Genomic DNA, 22,550 nt, shown 5'->3' with positions numbered 1-22,550 from the left:
TTAGATTAGGAATGTAAGCACCTAGCAAACCAGTGGTTCCCTATCTACCAAGATTATGAAAGAAGATCCTAGACTAGCTATTGGGTACATAAAGTACTTCTATTAAAGCCAAAACAAACTATCATATATTTGTTGAACATCTGCCTGCCTAATATACAAAGTCCCCTTTGTACCGAAGCACAATGCACTCTTCAGGTGACACAGCTCAGAAATTCTGATCAGAGCACACAATTGCATTTAATGAACATTGCTCTAAAAGTAATATATACATTGCATGCTTACTTTGCATAAGGATTGTACATGTATTATTTTTCTTAATTTTTTTCCATTTTACAGGTGAGGAAATTCAGGCTTTGAGGATTTAAGTAATAAGGCTCCAAACCCTGATCTCAGCCTCTTGCCTGTTTGTTCTGCAAATAATTGCAGCAGTGCCCTTTAGCCTGCTTCTTAATGCTGTATGGGGAATGTTTACATTGCAGCCATTTTGAAAAGAATGTTCATGGGTGTTTGTAAGGCTCACAATGTGTTTGTCTTAATCTTCTTTGAGACTATGTCTTTCACTCATTTCCTCTTGATTCCTCAAATATGAGATGAAGTAAAAAATAACTGGTTTTTGTTTATTGCTGAGAAACCACTATCTCCAGGAGAAAGGGAACAATTCAAACATCATTTGCACTTTCTTTACTCCATTTACACCCAATATGTTGGACTGAATCTTCATGGAATCGAGCAGTTAGAATGTGGCATAGACAGAGCATTTGGTTTCCATCAGCCTGAGTTAATATGTTAATTAATATAGTTAATATTGATTATTGTTCTGGCAGTTGAAAATGGGGGAGAAAGTGCTAGACACTGAACTGTTTTACATAATTATCTCACTTCTATTATTAACATTTTTGTTTTTCAGTTAGAAACTGACTTAGAGTGAGGTTAAGTAATTTGTTCAAGGTCACACAGTTAGTAATTGCTCAAGGTCAACAGAGCTAAGTTTTACATCTAGGCTGTGTGGTTTGTTTTTTTTTGTATTAAATTCTTTTATTGGTACATTGTAAGTATACAACACAATTACATTTCTCATTGGGAATTGTACCTTTATATAATGCATCTTGGTTCTTATTTTTTCCCCATTCCTAGCCCTCCCTTCACGCCCTCTACCCTTCCCTATTTACAAAGACTTTATTTCCATTTTTTTTTCTTTTCTCATCATTTTTTCCTTTCCCTTCTTTCCTTTCCCCTGTGCCTCCCACTACCCCTACCCCTTTGGACCTTTTATTCCTATTTTACATTATCGATTATTCATTCTAATAATTGGTACATTTTAGGTATACAATATAATGACATTCATCATGGGAAATTTACGCCTTTACATAGTCTCTCTTGGTTCTTGTTTTTCACCCTTGCCCAGCCCTCCCTTCAAACCCTCCAACCCTCCCTATTTACAAAAATTTTGGTCCTATTTTTCCATTTTCTCATATTCTTCTATCCTTTCCCCTAGCCCTCCCACTTCCTTCCCCTTTTAGGCTGTGTGGTTTGACTTGTTCTACCACACTGTGCTCTCTCCCAGTTTCAACTGGGCACACTTAATTGCTTTAAAAAACATTAATATATTTAGCATTTCCTTCAAAGAGGTTTGCAAAAAATGCAGAGAAAAAAAATCAAGCAATATTGGAAATAAATGGGGCATAATGAAAGAGAAACAAAGAGACCAACTAATAAGGAAGAGTGAAGTAGGGTCAGGACAGCCAAGATTCTGATCTGTAAGCATGACTGCCTGAGGCAGAGAGTCACATTGATGCTTCCAACGGACTTTGGCAGAGTTACATGGCATGGGCCACTCCCTACCAAGTGATGAGACATTTTTATTGTTTGGGTGGCCATGTGGCTTCTGAAAGCTTTTTCTAAATGGAAGTGTCAGAAAAGGTGGCAAGAATAGACTGGGGGATGGGGTTTTAAAGGGATTAATTGGAATGACTATATTCAGACAAGTGCTTTTAAGATGGGAAGTAATCAGTGTAACCCCTTATAGTGCAGCCTCATATAAGCCTGTTTGGTTATAACAACAGTTTTGTGTAGAGTATGATTCTGATCAGGCCTAGACATATAGGTCACAGAGGCTGTTTGCATAGAGGACATCTTTTCAACCGGCCTGATTAGCCAGCTACCTGTGGGACACTGATGACAAAGGTATCTGAGTGACAGCATGTGCAAATCTGTTGCCATTCTTATACAAAGGCTTGCAGATATCTTGCTAATGTTCAATAATATGAGTTTTATGGTACATAAGCAAGTATTTATTGAATGCCTACTATGTACTGGGTTCCAATTATGAATATAACTATAGATATTAATTTAGACATGAAATCTGAGCAGTTTTTAAAAAAAGTCCCGCACTTTGATCTTTTCGTTTTCCAGTTATTACTAGTTTAAGCCAAGACCTCATCATTTCACATCATAAGTTTTATAAAAGCCCACGAAAATAAACCAAAATAGAAAAGAACAAACTGTTTTAGAGCTGAAGAGATGTCATTTAGTTCAAATCAATTACAGGGCTCAGACAGAACCTACTGGAGATTAACTTCTTAAATTATTGCCTCTATCATGATGTTCATCTGTCTCAAGAATATCAAATAATTCTTTGCTTGGTTTTAAAGTCTCATCTTGCATTATGGCCCTACTCTATCTGTCCGCTCTAATTTTTGTAAGTTTTCAGCAGTATGTTCTCTCCTTTAGTTAAGTTAGCTCCTAACAGTTATTCCCTCCTTGTATGGTACTCAGGTTTGCCTCTGAGACTGACTCATACTACTTGTTTCTCCTAGAACATCTTCCCTCTTGTTTCAACTATCTAAATTCCTCCCATCCTTGAAGACCCCTAAATCTGCAATTCCTCTCAGCCTCTTGCCTGTTTGTTCTGCAAATAATTGCAGCAGTGCCCTTTAGCCTGCTTCTTAATGCTGTATGGGGAATGTTTACATTGCAGCCATTTGAAAAGAATGTCCATGGGTGTTTGTAAGGCTCACAATGTGTTTGACTGCTTTAAGGCTATTTGACTGCTCCAGTCTTCATTAATCATCCCCTCTGAGCCAATAGTGCCACAATTTGTACTTAGTTATAGAATTTTTTCCAGGATTGAAAGGGACTTTATAATCATCTTTAATCTATGCATGGTAACCCCAACCCTCTCAATGAGCTTTTGCTCTACCCTCAAACATTTAGGCAGATCCTGCCATTTTTTACATTCATTCATTCAACCAATATTTCCGGGACCCCTAATGATCCAGGCATGACACTGAAGACTGGAGATTCAACCATGAATAAGACACAAAAATCTGTGTTCTCCGATGAAGATAATATGGGACTTCTGGCAAGTTGGCTGACTGGAGGAGTGAGATATGCTTCTCTCTCACAAAGAAGGATTAAAAACAGAATAGCTACTACTTGGCTAGAATATTTGAGGGAGAATGCTAGAATGCAGTGCAGATGGAATGAAGAAACTGTGGAATATATACAGTATGGATGGTCTGGAAAAGAAGAGAATGAAATGCTCTACATTAATCACTTTGTTGTTCCAGTCTGGATCAATATGAATCTGGATAAGTCTTCATATAAAGGGAAAAAGGAAGACCTCAACAGCCCCTACAGATACCATGGACACTTGAAGCTTTGCCAGTTGGGATATCCTGTAGTCCTGGTGGACCTTGATCCTGGTTAGGTGAGTTATTAAGAAATGCCCAGTGTTGCATTGCTCCAGAATGGGATTTCAGTTCACATCATACCCTCTTCTATCTAGGCTGCTGTTGCTTGGTGCCATTTTGATATGAAATCCAACCGTACTCCACCTCCACTGATGTGTGCAAGACAGCTTTCCAGGTCACTGGATTGGCTCTATCCTTGCACATCCCATTAACACTGGCACATGCACTCTGACTGCCATGGATGCATACTGCCCTACACCTGTTTGGGCTCCTGGGTGTGGGCATGCACTGAGCAACACTGCTGTATATATCAACTCTACCTGGGCTGCTAGTGTCCCTACTCCTACAGGCCCTACAGTGACAGATGGGTTTTCTGTTTCCACTGCTATGCACACCTCCCTAAAGCCACTGATTACAGCTAAAGAAGTTCTATGGAAGTTACACTTCCCTACTAAACAAACCCAATATAGGATACTAAACAGACACCCTACAACCATCAGTAAGAGCATGCAGATCCCAGTGAGAAGCCTGCATGGACCAGAGCAGTGTGGATGAGCAGGTCCCAGCCAGGGCCCTGCCTAGATACCAGGAGCTTGGGCCCACAGGCCCCAGCAAAGGCCTTCCTAGAAAAGAGATGTGCAGGCATGAAGGCAACAGCCAGAGGCCTGCCTGGATACCATTGGTAAGTGCACACAGACACCAGGCAGAAGCCTGCTCAGACACCAGCAACTCGGGTGCACAGCCCCCAGCCAAAGGCCTTCCCAGACAACAGCTACACAGGTGGGCAAGCCCCAGCCAGAGGCATGCCCAGATACCATCCCAAGTATGTGCAGGGCCCAGCCAGAACCCCACTTGGACAACAGCACAGCAGAGGAATCCAGAAGGCCACCACTCTGAACCCAGGAATTGGTGCAGGGGTAAGCAGCAGAGAAAAGCCCACTGCATGGCTTGTTGAGAATTGAAGACCACTGAGTGAGCAGAAAGTTGCCTCAACAAAGGCTCAGCAGACTGCATTTGTTGAAATGAAAAGACGTAAACAAATTTCAAAACCAGAGTTCTAGATCACCTAAGGCAGCTCCAAAGGGTAAGGAGATGGAACAGTCTGATACTCAACAGCCTGTACTCCCTGAACTGGCAACAAAAGAGGATCTGGAAAAATGAAATAATTTTTCAGCTAACAACAGAAATGTCCATAGTGCAAGACATGATTAATAACTCTAGAGCAGACACAAATAAAAAAAATAGAGAGCTGAGGAACATGATGGAATCCCAACATAGGAAACAAATTGAATCCATAAAACAAATGCAGACAGATATCCAGGAGATTAAAAACTCCACTGAAAGTTTACACAGCAGAATGAGCCAATGTGAGCACAGAATATCAGATATAGAAGATAGGATGGCAATTCTTGACCAGGAAAAGAAAAAATTCTTAAAAATAGTAAGGGACAACAAAAAAAATCAATCCAGTAGCTACCAGATAATGCAAAGAAGAATAGCATAAGACTTACCAGAGTCAATGAAGAAACAGGAGAGAGTGCAAATGACATAAAAAAATTGTTTACAAAAGTAATGGCAGAAAACTTCCCAAGCAGGGGAAAAGAATTTGACATGCAGATAAGTGAGGCATATAAGACTCCAACTAGCCATGATCAAAACAGACAAGCAAAAACTACACCTAGGCATATAATAGTTAAGATTCCAGAAACCCAACAGAAGAACAAAATCCTACAAGCAGTTAGAGAAAAAAAACAAATCACATATAAAGGAAAGCCCATCAGAATCACAGCAGACTTCTCAGTGCAAACTCTCATGTCAAGAAGAGCTTGGAGTGACATATTTCAAGCCCTAAAGGAAAACAACCTGCAACCCAGATTGATGTAAAACTATCTTTCAAAATTGATGGAGAAATAAGATACTTTCATGACAAAGAGCATGTGAGGAACTTCATGAATACCAAACCAGCACTCAAAAATTTTTAAACAGTATCCTAGGAAAAGATAATGAGGATCAGAACCCCAGGAAGCCCAGCAGAATGAATCCATCGGGCACGACAAGAAATGAAATGCAAAGGGGGAGAATCCAACAAAAAGAAAAAGTCATGACAATGATAAGTCAGTATGTATCAGTTATAACCATCAATGTTAATGGTCTCAACTCACCAATCAAAAGAAATAGACTGACAGAATGGGTCAAGAAGCAAGATCCAACAACATGCTGCATACCAGAAACAAACTTAATTCAAAAAGAAACTCATAGACTGAAAGTTAAAGGGTGGAAAACAATACTCCATGAAACAGGAACCCGAAAAAAACCAGGAGTAGCTATCCTCTTTGCTGATCAAATGGATTTCGAACCAACATTAACTAAGAGACAAAGAAGGGGACTACATTCTTGTAAAGGGAACGATCCAAGAGGAAGAGATGACAATCATAAATATATATGTACCAAATACTAGTGCACCCAACTATATAAAACAAATACTAATGGACAGGAAAAATCAAATAAGCACTAATACAATAGTAGTGGGTGACCTCAATACTCCACTGTCACAAATAGATAGATCAACTAGACAAAAAACAAGCAATGAAAATAGACTAAATTGGGAAACAGTAGGTATTGTCTTTAGTGTGACACGGAGAGCTTCCTTCCAAATTGGCCCAAATTTACTATGCTACCATTTGAATAATGCACAGATTCATTGAATTATACTCTCGTTCCCTCTAGGTTATCATGATGACCACAAGGGTATCTAGGAAGACCTTTGTTTTGTTGTTGCCCAAGGCTACTGCACCTACAATTGTTTTAGAATCCTCCAGTCTTATAATTCTCATCAGAAATGGAAATGAGGCATTCAGAGATGATTCATAGACAGCTTGGCTCATGCTGACACCTGCAGACTGTCTAGTTCATTGTATTTTAAGTACTTTCAATCTAGTCCTTTAAAGATCCACTGAGGTTCCACGCTGGAGAATATATTTGAGACCACATCTTCCACCTAATTAAAAAAATTAAAATGACATTTGTTTGTCTGGTGTGTTTCTTCAAAGATCATTGTTCTTTCAGTAATTTTCATTATCCTTCATGGGATAACATAACCTCATTGTAGGGAGCTGTCGGCTCTCTTAAAATGACTTTGCCGAGATCTTGATTTAATTGCTTTTTCTACTTTCTTAGTCTGAAATTATTCACCTTCACTGAGAAGAAAAAGAGACAAAGGTTTATTTTTGGTGTTCACAAATTATAATTAGCTCCTGATCCATCATAAGTATACAACATTTTGTATTACTCATAAACAGGTTTTGTAAACAACAGCTATTGAGGCATTAGCCTTTGTGTATCTCTGCATAGAGGTATGTGCCCTTTTTTTTTTTACTCTCCTTGTTTATTGACCACATTCTCCCTAACTTGTACACATTTAAGTCATTAGTGAGCTTGTGAAAAAGCAGTCTGTGTAGCTAAGTTGCATTTTCTAGAGCCTTTATCTCTTTCTTCCTTATGGAGAAATCACAATCAGAATTTAACTTTAACCTCTTGAGCTGCCATTGAATTATATTTTCCTTTGTAACTCAATCCCAGACATTTTAGATGTGGACAGTATTCATCTTTTCCTTCCCAGATGGTCATCCAGGCACACTTTTCTCCCAGGGCACCATTATTTTCATTTCACCAAAAAAGTCCTCCTTGTTTGTAAGACTTAGGTTCAGAGTTGAAATTCCTCTGGTCATTCCATCTACTCCTTAGGAGATGAAGTTGTCATTGTATCAAGCCAAAAGTCAATCAAGAATTAATTTAGCTGAATGAGACCCTTAGTAAATGTCTGAATATTTGCAGTCCTATCATTACTCTTTATTTTATTACACCAAATTCTTCCTATTGGTTCCTGTGAAAGTGTATTTGTTCATGCTATCTTCTAATCACAGGTTTACTTCTTCTATAAGCTATAGTCTGTGTTGCTGTGAAACACCTGAGATTGTGAGACTGTGAGAATCATGTATGACCCATGTCTCAATTATAATTCCAATTGAAATGATTTGGCACCATGCTTGCTTTGTCATTTTTGTTTCTACGTGGTTTAGAAAAGGATTGCTTACCTGTGAGAAATGAGAACCTACTTATGATAACTTAAACTAAGAAAAAGCCATTTGATAAGAGATATAGGCACATGTTGTAGAACATGTGACCAGGGAGAATAGCTAGGCTCCATAAGGAACTGACATCTGGATTGTTGAGAATTGATAATGCTTTTTCTGTGCTTCTCGAAGTGTGTCTGCACCATTCTCCAGGTTCTACAGTCCAGCATTTTTATAGTTTAGCATGAACATGGCAGGAAAAGATGACCTTGGCATGAATACACGTGACTTTCCAGATCAAGTGACCAAGCCCCAAAACTCAATCTTGGTATCCCTACTTTAGGTTCTCTCTCACATCTGATTATCTTAGCTTGGCCTGTGACTTACTATCTTTGGTGTCACAATACCACTCCTGGTCCAGTCACGTGGAGCTCAAGGGAAATGGTCCCTTGATGCCAACAGACAGTGAATAATAGGTTTTCTAGAGAGGTGTGAGGGTAGAGCAGAAATCATTTGGTATTTCTGACATCTTACACTCTAATTGGTGCTATAGGTGTATTTCTGTTTTTAACTTCATTTCGTGGCAATCATATTAAATAGTTGCTAGCCAAATACAAGCTTACACCTTTGGGCTCAGATATATTCTCATCTTAGACATGAGTCTTTCATTCCAATATTTTAAACCATTTTTTAGAACTTAACTTTTATTCATTCACATATCCCCAAATCTTTCTCTTTTCCCCACAGGAATCAAAAACATCTCCTATATTCTAAAGTGTTTTAGCTTCCTTCCAATGATGTGATTCTCTGAAGAGTCTTCCCCAGTCTCCCTACAGGAATCGGCACAACTGGTAACAGTCCTGAGCAGATGCTTGAGAAAGAAAGCCGCACGATTTCTCTTGATTTTATTGGGGTTCCACAGAGAATAACTGTCTCCAAGACACAGTCTTTCTTCTCAGGGCCAGGATTTAGTATCCTTGAACCAAGAGGGCTGTTCAATTCCTCTCTAAAGAAGGGTCTAACCACTTACCATCTCCCCTTCATTAGGAGCCATGTCCTTCTTGTGCTTGTCCGGTATCTTCCTTTTCTTCTCTCTACACTCCATATTCTACAGAATCTCATTTTGATTGTCTTCTGGGTCTTCAGATTCTTTTGATGAGCCTGGGATGCAGCCACTTTTTTAGAAGATCTATTCTTACCTTTTGGGGGAGGCGTCTCCAACTTTTTATGTATTTTTAGCTCAATAGAATTTCTTCTTTTACTTTCTTTTTATTACTTATCATTCATTTCTATCTTTGGAGTGAGTTTTGGCCTACTTCACCTTAGAAGTCAGCATCTTAAACTTCTTGTTTTTCTCTAATAATCCTGTTTTACTGAGCTTATTTCTATTTAAGATACTGTCGGAGAGGCTAAAACATCTTTTTAGGTCTCTTCACATTTTCAAGCATATATGATAGCTACATAGCAATCAACATACCCATTGCTTATACTTGCTTCTGGCAGGAGGACAAATGGTTTTTTCTTTGCTCATAACTGAATCATTAGGTCCCATGAATTTTGGTTGGTATTGATATCTCAGGATAGATGTTATCCTGTAATGCCTCATTTCCTTTTATTGTCTCTTGGAATAGAACTTAAAGGCTTAGCCTTAGAAATCAAATAGACCTCTGTAATACTAGGCAAGTGATTGAAATTCTTTCAGCCTCAAATTGTTGTGTAGTCTAAGAAAATGTGTGTTGAATGATTGCTATCATAGTAAATGCTCAATAAATACTACCTTTAATTATGGATGTGTTTAGTTTTGTTGGATTGTAAGTGTCTTGAACTTGGGACCTGTGTCTCCAATTTATTAAGTAATTAATTCTAAGTTTTTCATTAATGTAATAATTATGTTTAGTGATAAGAACTCCAGCATAAGAAACATATTGAAACTAAGACTGTGAGATTTGTTTTTGGTTTCTTTATGTTCCACTTCTTTATTTCCTTCAAATTGAAAGGTTGTAGTTATACTTTTTTCTCTTAATCTGACTATAAATTTTTTTGACAAGCATCACTCATTTCTAAAACTTCTTTTTGTCTCTTTTTGCTGAGTGGGTGGGGTTCGAATTACAATTTCACCAGTACTTTTAATGCTAACTGTATATCAGCATGTGTGGTAGGTTCTTGACCATATCTAGATATTTATCGCTCATAGATTAAAAAAAAACAAGTCTCAGAGAATTCAAGTGAATGGCCCAATATCATACACTTAGTAAGTGGCACCTGCAAGAATGACAAGACCTAACTATAATCAGTGAGAAAGTACTGTAAGAAGAATATGACCGGATAGTATGGATGTACAGGGACAGAGCTGTTGCTTTCTTTAGAAAAAGACAGGGAAAAGAGTCAGGAACGTCTTTGTGAAAAAAAAGAGAAAGTTAATCTATAAAATAGCCAGTCAGTCTATGAACAACTGGAGTTGACCAGTCTGAAAAAGATACTTTTCTTCTTATCACCTCTGTTCTCATTTTAATTATATATCAGTTTATGTTTATAATACCATAAATTAAAAGTACAGGAATTTTCGCTAATTAGAACATAAAATGGTAAATATGGGAAAATTGTTTCATTTAGTAGTATGTTGAGTGTATTTAGGTTTTAATATGTAAAGAATGTCTCTAATGATATTAGACACATTATCAATGTTTCAATTATAGCGCTTGTACTCTTTGACCAAGTTTAGTCACAGTCCTGATAATACAAAACTAATTTTTGAAATGCTTGATAAGTATTCCGATTCTGGGTACAAATAAATCCTCCACTTCTGAAGGCTTGGTGTGGGCTCCGATTTAGGTCTCCAATACATGTCCAGCGATCTTTAGTGCCCTTTTGGGAAATGCACCATTTGGCATGGTCCTGGTAAGAACTGAAATAAGATTGTCGAGATATCTTAATGGCTTTGATATTGTAGACATGGTAAGGAAGGGAGCAGTTTGAAGGAAGCTCTTGTCTCTTTCGCTGCCAGGTTTCTGATAGCAAGTGTGTCTTCAACTGTTGAGCCATCCAGCCTGCCAAGATGTCTAGTGTGCAGAAGGAAAGAGAGAGTGAGGTTTGTATTTACACTTAGATAAATCCCTGAAAATATCCTCGGAATGGAAATTATCATTTACTCCTGAAAGGTGGATATCACAAGCACAACAATAGCATAATTGTGATAGTAGACTATTTCTATCTCATTAATTTTTGCATCTCTAGTGCCTGACATAGGGCTTGGCAAGTAGTAGGCATTCAGTAAATTGTATGCAGGAAGGGAGGAAGCAAATAAGGAAGGAAGGAAGCAAGGAAGACAGCGAGGTCATCTAAGGCAATGGCTGGTGATGGGGAGAACTGGTGTTTATAGACAGAAGCAAGTCTACAGTGAAGGAGCACCATGCAAGCAGGTGAAGCCCTTCATGAGGTTTTTAGATGGCAATTTGGGGTAGAAAAAGGAAAAACTGCAATATAGGGAATTTATAATTGAAGGAAGGTTTTTAGGCATGTTTCCTCATGCTATGAAGAAGGAGCATGTAGAGTGGGAAACTCAAAGGAAAACAGGCAGAGAAGACCAAGTGGACAAATCAAAGTTGTTGAGTGTTCCAGAGAACAAAGGGTCCATTGCTTCTGTTGGGGTGGAAGAACAGCCAGGAAAAGGGAGTGAAGACAGATGACAATGTTGGAAGGGTGTGGGTGCAATCTCATGGTGGAATCTCCACACTGATCTTTGTTCTCTCTATTGGTGAGGGGGCAGGGTTGTTTAAAGAAGTTGAGAAGCCTCAAAATGACTTCTTAAGGGCTGAGAGAAGAGGCAACGCCTGTGGCCCCCCATAGACTGAGTGGTCCCTGGCTGTGTGGCTGTGAGATGCTTCTGTGACTGAATTAGCAAACCTGTTATTCCAGTCGAGCAGCAAATGTTTGAACTGATCCCTGATTTTCCTTTTCCCCTTTATTCCTCTTTTCTTCCTTCTTTTCTACATCGTTTCCCCCTGAATCATCAGAATATTTTTCTGTATAATTTGTAGTGAGCCCAACAGCATATAGAGAATACTGTTTTATGATGGTCTTTCATACCATTTGGAAATGAATCAGATTTTGCAAAATGGAGGAAGCTTTGTCCTTGGGCTGACTGAAGTGTGGTGAGGTGCCGGACTGGGATCTTAGATGAGCTGAAGCTGGCACAGAGCTGGGGCATGTGGATGAGCTCCTGGTGAAAGGTGATTGGGATGGAACAACTATAGATGTTTGGGTTGCAGACCAAGAGCTGAGAATCTGAATCAATAAACAATAAAGTTGAGGATTTAGACAGAAATGCTTGTTGATATTATAGATAAAACAAAACAAAATAAGACACTCTCAAACACAAGCATTCTCTTTTTTAAAAGGAATGGCCTTCACATAGTTTTTGGTTAAGGTATTTGACACCAAAATGCTTTAACTGACACCTGTTGAATATTTCCTATGTTGCAAACATTGTCTATGAGTTTTACGTGGTTAATCTTCACAGTCATCTTATTAGGTAAGTTCTGCTGTATCACTAACCTCATTTTATAGATGAATTAACTAAGACTTTATGCCACATGCTCATGGTCATAAAGCTTGTAACTGATGGAGTTAATATTCAAACTCAGATAATCTGGTCTTGGAGGCCATATGTTTTTCCTTCTATATGTACATATATAAAAGTAGAGAACTTCATGTACTGATCATCCAGTTTCAAAAATAATCAACTCATCAGCATGCATACCTTATCTTTGTGCTGTTAGCTCTCTGATTGCTACATGAACTCAACTGGGTTTGACTTAGGTGAGAGGCTCTGATCCTTGTCATAAGATGGAAATTTGATGAGAAACATTTTATAAATTTCCTGTATCTGGAGGAAAATTAGTTTTCACCACTGTTTAGCAACTTCCTCAGTACAAAAAGGATTGGTAAAACAATATTCCTACTTTTCCTCCTCCCACATCATAGTTTCCTAAATATAAGTATTTTTGGTTATTTGAGCTTGAGATCGTAAAAGAAATGTATCTGGCTCAGAGGTGTCATGTTGGCAGCATATAGGAAACATTTGGTCTGCAGAATTTTTAAAATAAGATTGAGCCTATATTTAAAAAAATCAGAATTTTACTCACACACACACACACACACACACACACACACACACACACACACCCTAGGTTTCTGGTTCCTCATTAAAAATAGGGAGATCTATAATTAGTAGGCCTGTATTTCTGCAGAGCCACGATACACTATACTGAGGCCTTTGAGGGCATCCAGGGGAAAGTCAAAACCCCAGTTTGTTATTGTCCCCAGAGCTCATATAACATTTGTCTGTTTCACCCATTTTTGTGGTCTATCTCCTGAATTCTTTTGAAACTACTGCATCTGCCTGATCAATTTCTATAATGTAACCAGTAGAAGAGGAGCTCAGGACCAGTAAGTGAACTTGCCCAGTGCCTCCTCAGGGCAGAGTCAGTATTAGAATCTAGGTACCAGAGGTCTATGAAGAAAGTAACAAATGAAGTGACACATTTATTAATACATTTCCCAATTTCTTTTCCAACATTGCTATGTACTTTTCATATACTCGTGTTACCTATTATTTCATACTGGTTATATTTGAAAGTTATACAGATGCCACTTTGTCCATTCCGTCTTCCTGTGGATGGATAATCATAGCCTTCTTCAGGGATTGGAGGAAATTGGGGAATAGAATGAATCAGCCAGAATCCCTGGATTTTGTTCCATAGCAGTAAACCTACCAAAGATACATTTAGCATAGGTAAAGTAGAAAAAGCTCCTTTTTAAATAGAGTTCAAAGCTGTAACATTTAAGCCTATTTATGCTTTAGTGCAATATTTTATTAAACTAATTATCACAAAGATTAAGCTCCATTTAAAAAAAATTTCAAAAACCATCAGGCACACATCAAACTGCCCTATTACTGATAATAAGCCACTACAAAAGGGGAGCCAGGGCAGCCACTCTGTGAAGAGTTAAGAGGAATTTTATGTTGAAGTTTCAAGGAAGATTTGCACGCAAATTTGCTAAATTGGAATTTGACCTTGCTCAACTATACAGTCACTTGGCAAGCTTCAGACAGTGTTTTCACTACTAAATAGCTAAGCTATTTTCAAAAGTCTGATAAAAACAGAGTTAAAAACGAGAACATCAAATGGAGAAATGTACTGGTAGTACTTTGTTCTAAGAAACTGATGCTCATTTATTAAACAAGAAACACTAACCTCTACATATCTGAGGAAGAAGACAAAGAGAAAAAAAGGAAGCCATGTTAAAGTAACCTTGTTAATTAGGTTTAGAAAAATCTCTTGAGCTTACTAACATGAAAGCCAGAAAGAAAAAAAATAAAAAAGATTTTCATCGTCTTGTGACATGGCAAAAAGAGCCTTGTCCAATGGGCATTTCATCAAGACAGGTCTAGTGTGGTAGAGTTTCCAGTTTGCCCATGAACATGCAAACATAAAATTCATTCGTGTAAGTTCTGTGGCCTAACAGAGCTGGATGACCTTCAGGTGCTCCCCTCTACCCAGATGAATGTGCTATTTTGATAAAATCCCAACTGCCTGGAATGAATACCTCAGATGTTAGAGTATATATTGGCAAGGAGAACTTCCCTAACTTGATATCAAACCCCATTTTCTTTGTTCTTAAAATTTTGCAGCAATAATAGGGCAGAGTAGGAGTGGTGGTCAGAGGTTCCTGGAGGAGAGGTTGGAGAATGTGGTACATTGTAAAAATTGTTGGGTTCTGTGTAAATAGGGGCATCAGGAGGACTAAATCAAAAGCTTTCAATGCTCATGACATTTGACCCCCATTAAAATTATCTTCTTCTTAATCAGAGGCTACAAATTAGCAGCCTATGGACCAAAGGCAGCTTGTAGATATACTACTAGGCTTGCAGTGTGATTTTAGAGTTTTGAATTTATTGTGAATATTTAAAAACTGAAGAGATTTTCCACACATACTACTTTTCAGCATCTCCTGAAAAATTACACGCCATAGGCCAAAGAGCAAAATAACTGCCTCTTTTTGGCCTCCTATGGGCCCTGCAACTACCTGCCACTTTAGCCTACTTTGCTTGCTCACGTTACCCACCTTTCTCTAAAGGCATTTGAGCTTAGAATCTTCTGAAGAACACTAATTGCTATAATTACTATTACCGTATTACTGTTTATATATTAAGTGATATAGTAAGTTGAAAAGTAGTCATAATAGTCATAAAACATTTAAAAATAAATATTTTTAAAGTAGAAAAGATTAAGCATACTTAAGTAACAGGTATTAGAAATACAGATTTTTTTTGTTTACCTGAATTTTGAGTTTTTCTGTATACGTACATGTATATGCATAGATTATAAATAGGAAAATGACAAAGTTCCTATAACAAAATTACTACATATAATACTATGTAATCAAATATATAACAAAAATTACTATATGAACAAATATTTAAAAATACATTCCGAAAATGTTTATTTCAAATGGAATTGCACTTTATGAAGAGTGAATTTTACTTATATTTTTAATTCAATAAATCTAACTAAAAAGTCTATATATGTATGTTTTGCATATACATATATATGCATATATATGTAATATAGAATTGCTGGTGTATTGCAAAGTTACCTATATATGTACATGTATGTGTGTGTACCTGTATAGATTACCTGATATTCCCAGTAGTCAGAACCTGGATTTTTGCTCTAAAACGTATATGTAAAAATTAAGAAATAAAATAGGATTTCTGAGCAGGGATTGCCAAATCAAATTATGTAATTATTTTATAAGCTAGTATATAGAAATCATACTTCAATAAGCCAAAATACAACCATTAAAAACAAAAGCTATCTTTTTAGTATGGAATATGTGAATACGCAAGATGAAAGGTTTAAGAAATTGCTGATTTCTAACAGGAAAGCTGTCACCATACCTTTGGTGTGGCCAAAGTTTCTGTTGTAACCCACAGATTTAGGGGCTCCATCGTTGTATAGTAGATAGGCTGTGTTGTTACTCTGCAGGAATATATTAAGGTTATAATGGCATAAATCTCCTTAAAATGTTCACAGGGTTTCTACCAGCTGCCCAGCCTACAGTACGGAGCTTTCATTACTACATATGAGAAAACACCCATTCTCCTAACAGGCAGGTTCCTCATCAGTATGAGTGCTGTTACATGCAAGACCAAAGTAGGCTGGGGCAGGAAGACCATTCTCAACCATGGATGGTTTTGACTTCCGTGGCAGGAACCCTATGCATTGTAATCTGTGTATGAGGGCAATCTTACTATTTCTCGTTTGCTTTGCAACAAGTTTTCCCATTTAAAAACCAGTTTAGGATAAAAGAAGGTGGAATTATTTGTTCAGAAAATGGAATAGGAACAACCTGCCAAGGATTACACCTGGGCTTTTTCCATTGATACTATAGGCACAGTGCAGACAGAACCGGCTGTCAGGATCTGCCCACTGGGTACTCCACTGCCTGCTCTTGGCTTTGTATTTAATCAGAATTCCTCATTATCTGCCCCCCCCTTCCTCCATGATATGGGAGGGTTTTTGCTTCAATCCATTTCTCAATGTCAATTTACCTTTTTAACTTGATATTTTCCTGCTTAGAGAAAGTGGTGAAATTTACTGTGCTATATTGGATTTCCTCCAGTAAGGAATAATGCAGTCAATTCTCCAAACAGCTAAATATCTGAGTCAAAATGAGGCCATTAATTTGGCAGTGTCATGTTTAGGAAAAGCATTTATATTTGCTCTGGGTGGTTCCATTTCATTTGTGTCATAATGCAGTGACTTTTATTGAAGCCAATAATGTTGATATTAACAAAAAATCTCAGTGACATAATGAAAGCAGAAAAGGACAACCCATCTCCTTAAAAAGCCCTTTCTTTTTTCTCAGAAAAGGTCAATTATGAGTCTCCTGCAGTTACTTATTTGATATTATCTAAAAAGATTTTTAAAATGCACAACATAATCTGTGTAGCATTCTTGGCTGTTGTGCTCAGGCATAGTCAGAAAAGTTAGCTGTTTTCTTACCCTTGTTTTCCATACAGAGTGGTATTTTTACCATCCTTCCCTGAAGCACTCTGACAGTTATTCTATGAGCTGACATCGAATGTGATAATGAGGCTATTTGTGTGGTTTTAGGGTAAAATGAGGAGGGACTTTGGGAGGATTTGATGAGGATTTTTATTTTTATAAAAGATGAATTTTTAAAAATTTTAAAGCCAAGATTAAATGATTTGTGGTGTTGGTAGGAAGAAAGGCTATTGATAAAGGAAAAAGATCATGGACTTAAAATAGGTGTGTTTCTTTGGACTGCTTTATTCTTTTAACACAAATGTCAAGTATTGTTTTGACTATTGGATGTTGGAAAAAAATGGACACGTCTCTGACCTTAGTCTAGCAGGAAATGTATCAGGAAAGCATAGGCAACTTCAATACAGTTTGAGCATTATTATCTCAGCATTATTATGGTGTGTGTGTGTGGGGGTTCTTATTTGGAAAAGCAAAAGAAAAGAAATAATTCCAACATAACCTAGCTATTCACTTTGGTTGTCTTGACATTTGAGATTTAAAATTAGTTGGTCTGATCTTGCATTCTGCTCTTATAAGTTCAATTCTAGGTCAGGGACTGGGAAAATTATGTTCTTATGGTCATTTCTGACACGGAGTTCCAGCTTCCAAAGAACACTCAATCTCACTGAGGTATCACACATTGCTCTCTTATGTTGCTCATCAGACATGGAAGCCAGTCCTTTTTCTGTCATTTTCTTCCCAGAGCCAATTATTCAAGGCATTGTGTGAAGAGGTTTTATTGAAGGTAAGGAACATTGAATGATTTTACATCATGATGTTCCTACCTCGATCTCCTAATTTCCCTCTGTTCTTCACACTTTTTAATTTCCTGCTTTTTTCCACCTATTTTTTTAATTTCGGAAAGCAGTTTAGCTCTTCCTCTCTCCTAGGCTTTGGGGCTACCTTTGCACCTCCTGCGATAATTATTGGATTCTGCCAAACCAAGAACAATGTACATCAACTAAGGTGAATGACACAGCCTTGATAATGTTCCTTTTTCCCTTTCCTGCCCCAGCAGCTCCATGAGGGGGGAAAGAAACATCATGGGCATTTATTTTCTCGCTAATGGGTTGTGCTCCTGGTCTGAGTTCCTAGACTTGGAAAACAGAAGCAGCCGCAGGCAGTTTTCATTTTACATAATGGTCTGTGTGTTGAAAACAGGGTTGTTGTTGTTGAGATTAAATAATTTTTAAAAGTACCTCAAATTGTACTTTGGCACATCAGATGTCTTCAAACAGCTTACAAAGTCATTTAAAATTTGTAATTTCACTCTGAAGGGTGCTCTTAATGCAGGTGAATAAAATGAGTATTATCACATGCAGTGACAGCTCCCTGCTCATTTTGAGTAAATATTCAGATACACATATACAGTAGTGCTAGAGGCTAAAACAGTCTTGTAATGAGCATTAAATTATTTGACATATGTAAAAGCCCGGCACTTTATGGGAACAGCATCATTTTATATATTTGCTTCCCTGTAAGTTATTGTTAGGAAACACATGGATGAGTGTAAGTGGATGTTAATTATTGCTTGATTTTACTCATTACCCCACGTTGGAAAGCAATCACTGTATGACAGATGGAAGCTGGAATGTTGGGAGGCTGCCCACACTGAGCCAGCAGGCCTGCTCAACCTTTGTCTCCGCCTGGTTAGCTCATTGCCTGATGAGTCCTGATAGCCGGTTTCATTTCCATTCAGGCAAGTTAGTTCTAGGTCCTTGAAACTAGAGCCTTAGGTATCAGCCTACCATTTTGAAAATGATTAAAAGGAAGACCCATTGGAACTCCACTTGGATTGCTACCACTCACGAGCACCATGACATAGACAACCCATGATTCATGGCATCTTGATCACAGGTCTATATTGCCTTTTAGCAGGAGGGGGGTTTCTCCCTCTTTCTGTCAGGTGGATGAGCTAGCAAGTACTAAGTGAATTGGCAGAAGTTTTGGCAGCCAGAAGACTTCAATACGCAAGTAGTTTGTACCTTGCCCAGTGATATCACTGGACAATGCCAAGTGAACTAAGAACTTGATGCCATATTTCTGAAGGTCTTGTCCAGGTTGATTCAGTTAGTTGTCCTAGATTGTTTGTGAGCTTGTTTACTTCAAGTTGCTGGGATTGGGGGATGGGGGGATTGGGTGGATGAATAGGAAAATATCTTCCAAAATTGCTTTCTGGAAGTTTTAGATTCTGCTTTATGCATATTTCTATGATTCAAATGAATGGTAAACTGTAACTCACCTTGGAAGCATAGGCTTCATACAGCTGTTGTAAAGTCCTTCCCAAAGCACTTTTGGTGGCATTTATTAGCTGCTCACTCCTCCTCCAGCTTCCAATTGTGGAGTCTAGGTAAAGATACTCTAGCCCAGTCTCTCCACTCTCCTTGTCTTGCCTTTTAGGTAACTTATAGAAAATAAACCTGATAGAAGAAATAATTATGAATTACTGTCATTTATCAACTGCTTTCCTGGTGGCTGTCCCTGGGCTAAGCACTGAAGTATATCTTTCACTTATGTTGACAGAAGACCTTTAAGGAAGGGGATTTGGTCAAGATTTCTGCCCCTTTCTATACCTTTTTCTTGCTCCTCCTCAGAAAAAGAAATGTGACTCTGACTAGACATGTTCTATGACATTAGCTGGTCTGGTGACTGGGGACCCTGAGGTAGAAGTCCTTAGACACTGGTTTTGCAGTCCTTATGGCTGTAGTGGGGAGAAGGCCATGATTGAGATGGGCATTGGAGAAGTCTTTGATCCTCTTCTGCTATAAATGCTGCTATTTTCATGTCTTTGCAGCTGGCTAGCTGGGTATGAGATTTGGGAATTTAGGGAGATGGGGGCTTCCTTGAGCTTCTAGCTGGTCTAAACCACGTTCCTTATCTCAGTTTAGCAGAATGCATTGAGGATTTGGACCCAAGACCAACTAATTAAATAGATCTTTTGTTTCCTTTTCTATTATTTCCAGTTTGTATATCTCATTTGGGTGTCTCACAGGTAGGTGGGCCCACAGAGTATTCACGCAGTCTTAGATCTCTTATCCTAGAGTTTCTCAATATGCTCCACCCATCTTTTGAGACAGGTCATTCATTGTTGTGGGAGTTGTTCTATGCATCTTAGGACCCTCAGCCTCTACCTATTAGATGCCAGTAGTACGCCCAAGGTGTTACAGTCAAAAATGTCTCCAGACCTTTTCACAACTACCTTGAGGGCAAAATTGCCCCCAGGTGACAGCTATTTGTGGGGCCAAATATTTTCTAATAGCATGAACCCCCATAATTAACCCTTAAACACTCACCATGAACCAAACTTTATATTATGGAATAACACTTCCCCCAAGAACTTCACATCACGCTTGGAAGTCTTACACTTCTATTCAAGAGAACTTTCCCTGCCCTGGTTACATTCTGTGACTCACAGGGCCGGGTCCTCACATGAGGAAGAAACAGGCTTGTTTGCTGACTTGATGGTCTCTGCTTTCTGACTCTCTTAGTAGACGGCAGCAATTAAGTAACAAGTTGCTTATGTATTCTGCTGGATGTTCAGTTGTGGGAAAAGTAAACTTTACATATTAATCACTGTTGGGTGATCCACCAGTGAAGCCTTTGTGAGCCAGTGTGCCTTTGCTCACTACATGAGAACTAGAACTGTTAAACATGTTTCCTGGGTGACTATCTCCAATTATATAGTTTCTATTTCGAGCTCAGACTGCTCTGTAGAGATCCAGATAAAACTAAACAAAAATCCTTCTCAGAAACCTGAAAGTCTGCATTTTTGAAACCAAGTTTATAGTATTTTCCTCCACATCTGCTCATCCTATAGTATTAGATAGCGTAATCACACAGCCACAGAAGCCAGAAACCTAAAAGTCTTCTTTCACTCCCAGCAGTCCACTCACCACGAGGTGCTCTCAGAGTATTCCTTTTTTTCTGTTTCCGTTGCTACCTCTTTAGCTCAGGTCTACATGTCTTCTTGCTTGCAGTCCTACAGAATTCTGATTGCTATCCATGGCTCCAGGTGGGTCAGCTTCAATCTAGCCTTTACAGTACAGCTAAAGGGCTTCCTAAGAAACAAATCTGACATTACCTCATTCTTTCTTGAGGCTCTTCAATAGATCCTTTTCAACGTCAAGTCAAATCTTTCAGCTCAGCACATGGAGTCCTTTATGACCTGGCCCTTGCCTACCTTCCTACCCTCATCTCCTGTTATTTTCCCACATGGCTTGGAGGCTCCTACAATACCAAAGCACGCACATGTCCAAACTTTCTGTGTTGCTTCTGGCTTCTGTACTACCTCATTGCTCCTTTACCGGCCCAAGAAGCCCTTGCATCTCTTTTCTTAGCTATTTCATTATTTTTCTTAAAACTTAGCTCAAACACTGTTTCTTTGAAGAAGCCTTGTTGGCGCTATGCTTCTCCATGCCTGACTCATGGCCTTATCACATATCTGGGAACTCCTTGAGGGTAGTGTGTGTGTGTGTTGGGTGTGTGTGTGTGTGTGTGTGTTTTATATTTATATCTCAAAACTCAGGACAAGGCCTGGTAGAAGCTCTGAAACTGCTAGAAAATAGTCTGAGTGACTTACCTGTTTCTTTAGCCTGAAGTTCACACAAAGCTTGATGCTAACTATAACGGCAAACCTAAACACCCTAATTAAAGAGTGAAAAAGGAATGAGAGCTTTAGGAGAATCTATGACTACAATGCAACACTGTGTTTAGTCTCTTTGACACAAGAGGCCAGTGACTTTCTACCCTATTCCAACCCCTGCTTGTGCTACCTAACAAACCAAGGTTAAACAAATAGTGCTGTGTATGATCACGTCCTCTTTGTCCCCATAAAAAGGGCATTCTCCAGTTCCAGAAAAAGGTCATTTGCCTCCTCTCCCTTAGCAGACATAAAAAGGGATGCTGAAAAGTTTCTGTTCGGAAAAGCCACATTTAATTAAAGAAAATTGCCAACTGGCCAAAGTTGTGAGCTCAGTTCCACTTCTATGGCTGCCAGCTTTGCCCTCCTGAGGACAGGATCACATCCAAGAGGGGCTGCTCAGTCCTCCTCAGGTGGAAACACTCCCACTCAGAGCCAACCCTGTCTGAGGCATAGCCCATTTCCATACTTTCCGTCTCTTTCTTTTAAAGGGAGGAAACAACTCAGAAGTTCTTCTGAGGAAACTCGCAGCCAGACAGTCTGCCTCCCATACTCTGGCTTTCTGTTCGCATATTCCAATCCTTACAGTTCATTTACCTACCAATCCACGGCGTCACCGTCTTCATTTCTGCATGCTATTGTTGCCGCCTCCAGGACTCCAAAGAGGCCAAAGAAGACCAAACCAATAGTTGTTCTTTGAAGTCTTGCCGTCATTTTCTATCTGTTTCCTTTATTCTAAGCCACAGCAGGCAACTTTCCCTAGAGAGTTTATGAAGACTGAGTTTCAAGTCTCTCTCAGACTGGCACTGGCATTTGATTCCATTTGCCTCTGCTGTTTGTTGTTCGGGAATTTTCAAAATGGGATGAATCCCACGTAATCCTGTGATTCTGTCACAAGATCCCAGCGTGACTCCGGATGTCTTTGTGCTGCATAGTTGACTGTTTTTGCAAAGTCATCAAAAAGTTCTGGAGAGAAAAAGGGATGTGCGTGTGTGTGTGTGCATGTGCGCGCAACTGATTGTGTGTGTAAGAT

At 38.7% G+C, this 22,550-nt stretch overlaps 2 protein-coding genes and 1 pseudogene across 11 annotated transcripts in view; 2 read left to right on the top strand and 1 right to left on the bottom strand.

The window, feature by feature from the left end:
* LOC101709800 (DDB1- and CUL4-associated factor 17 pseudogene) overlaps window positions 1-10,153 on the top strand; it is a 34,410-nt pseudogene extending 24,257 nt beyond the window's left edge. Inside the window, exon 3 of the transcript XR_015451864.1 lies at window positions 6,420-10,153. The product of XR_015451864.1 is annotated as a DDB1- and CUL4-associated factor 17 pseudogene (transcript). The remainder of the gene's footprint in view (window positions 1-6,419) is intronic.
* LOC101719675 (uricase) overlaps window positions 1-22,550 on the top strand; it is an 87,397-nt gene that overhangs the window by 32,180 nt on the left and 32,667 nt on the right. Inside the window, exon 1 of one of the 9 annotated variants that reach the window (XM_087213003.1) lies at window positions 18,715-18,735. The exons of the other annotated variants lie outside the window; for them this stretch is intronic. The gene's annotated coding sequence lies outside the window, so the exon portion shown is untranslated. Of the gene's footprint in view, window positions 1-18,714; window positions 18,736-22,550 lie in introns of those variants that run through there. 9 annotated transcript variants of the gene reach the window in all.
* Dnase2b (deoxyribonuclease 2 beta) lies at window positions 10,288-22,248 on the bottom strand. The gene is made up of 6 exons (XM_004841370.3): window positions 22,119-22,248; window positions 19,121-19,298; window positions 15,729-15,810; window positions 13,374-13,535; window positions 11,852-12,049; window positions 10,288-10,824 (listed from the first exon to the last, which is right to left on the bottom strand). The coding sequence occupies exons 1-6, from the start codon at window positions 22,229-22,231 to the stop codon at window positions 10,484-10,486; spliced, it is 1,074 nt and encodes a 357-aa protein (XP_004841427.1). The 5' UTR covers window positions 22,232-22,248; the 3' UTR covers window positions 10,288-10,483.

The sequence above is a fragment of the Heterocephalus glaber genome, unplaced genomic scaffold (genome assembly GCF_053883595.1).
Source record: "Heterocephalus glaber isolate CG9 unplaced genomic scaffold, H.glaber_assembly_v1.0 deba00001442, whole genome shotgun sequence".
In the NCBI taxonomy this organism is placed as follows: Eukaryota; Metazoa; Chordata; class Mammalia; order Rodentia; family Bathyergidae; genus Heterocephalus; species Heterocephalus glaber.
This window is presented reverse-complemented; position numbering and strand designations above follow the sequence as displayed.

Bases quoted from the DNA above. Each gene is read 5' to 3' on its own strand.
- Dnase2b (XM_004841370.3), bottom strand. From the start codon at position 22,231: ATGACGGCAAGACTTCAAAGAACAACTATTGGTTTGGTCTTCTTTGGC. The intron at 12,050-13,373 runs GTAACACGAGTA...TTATTGATTCAG, and splicing joins TAACCAGTATGAAATAATAG to ATTCTCAGCTCTTGGTCTGC. The intron at 10,825-11,851 runs GTATGAAAGACC...TCTGCACACTAG, and splicing joins ATCTGATTCATTTCCAAATG to ACATCTTGGCAGGCTGGATG.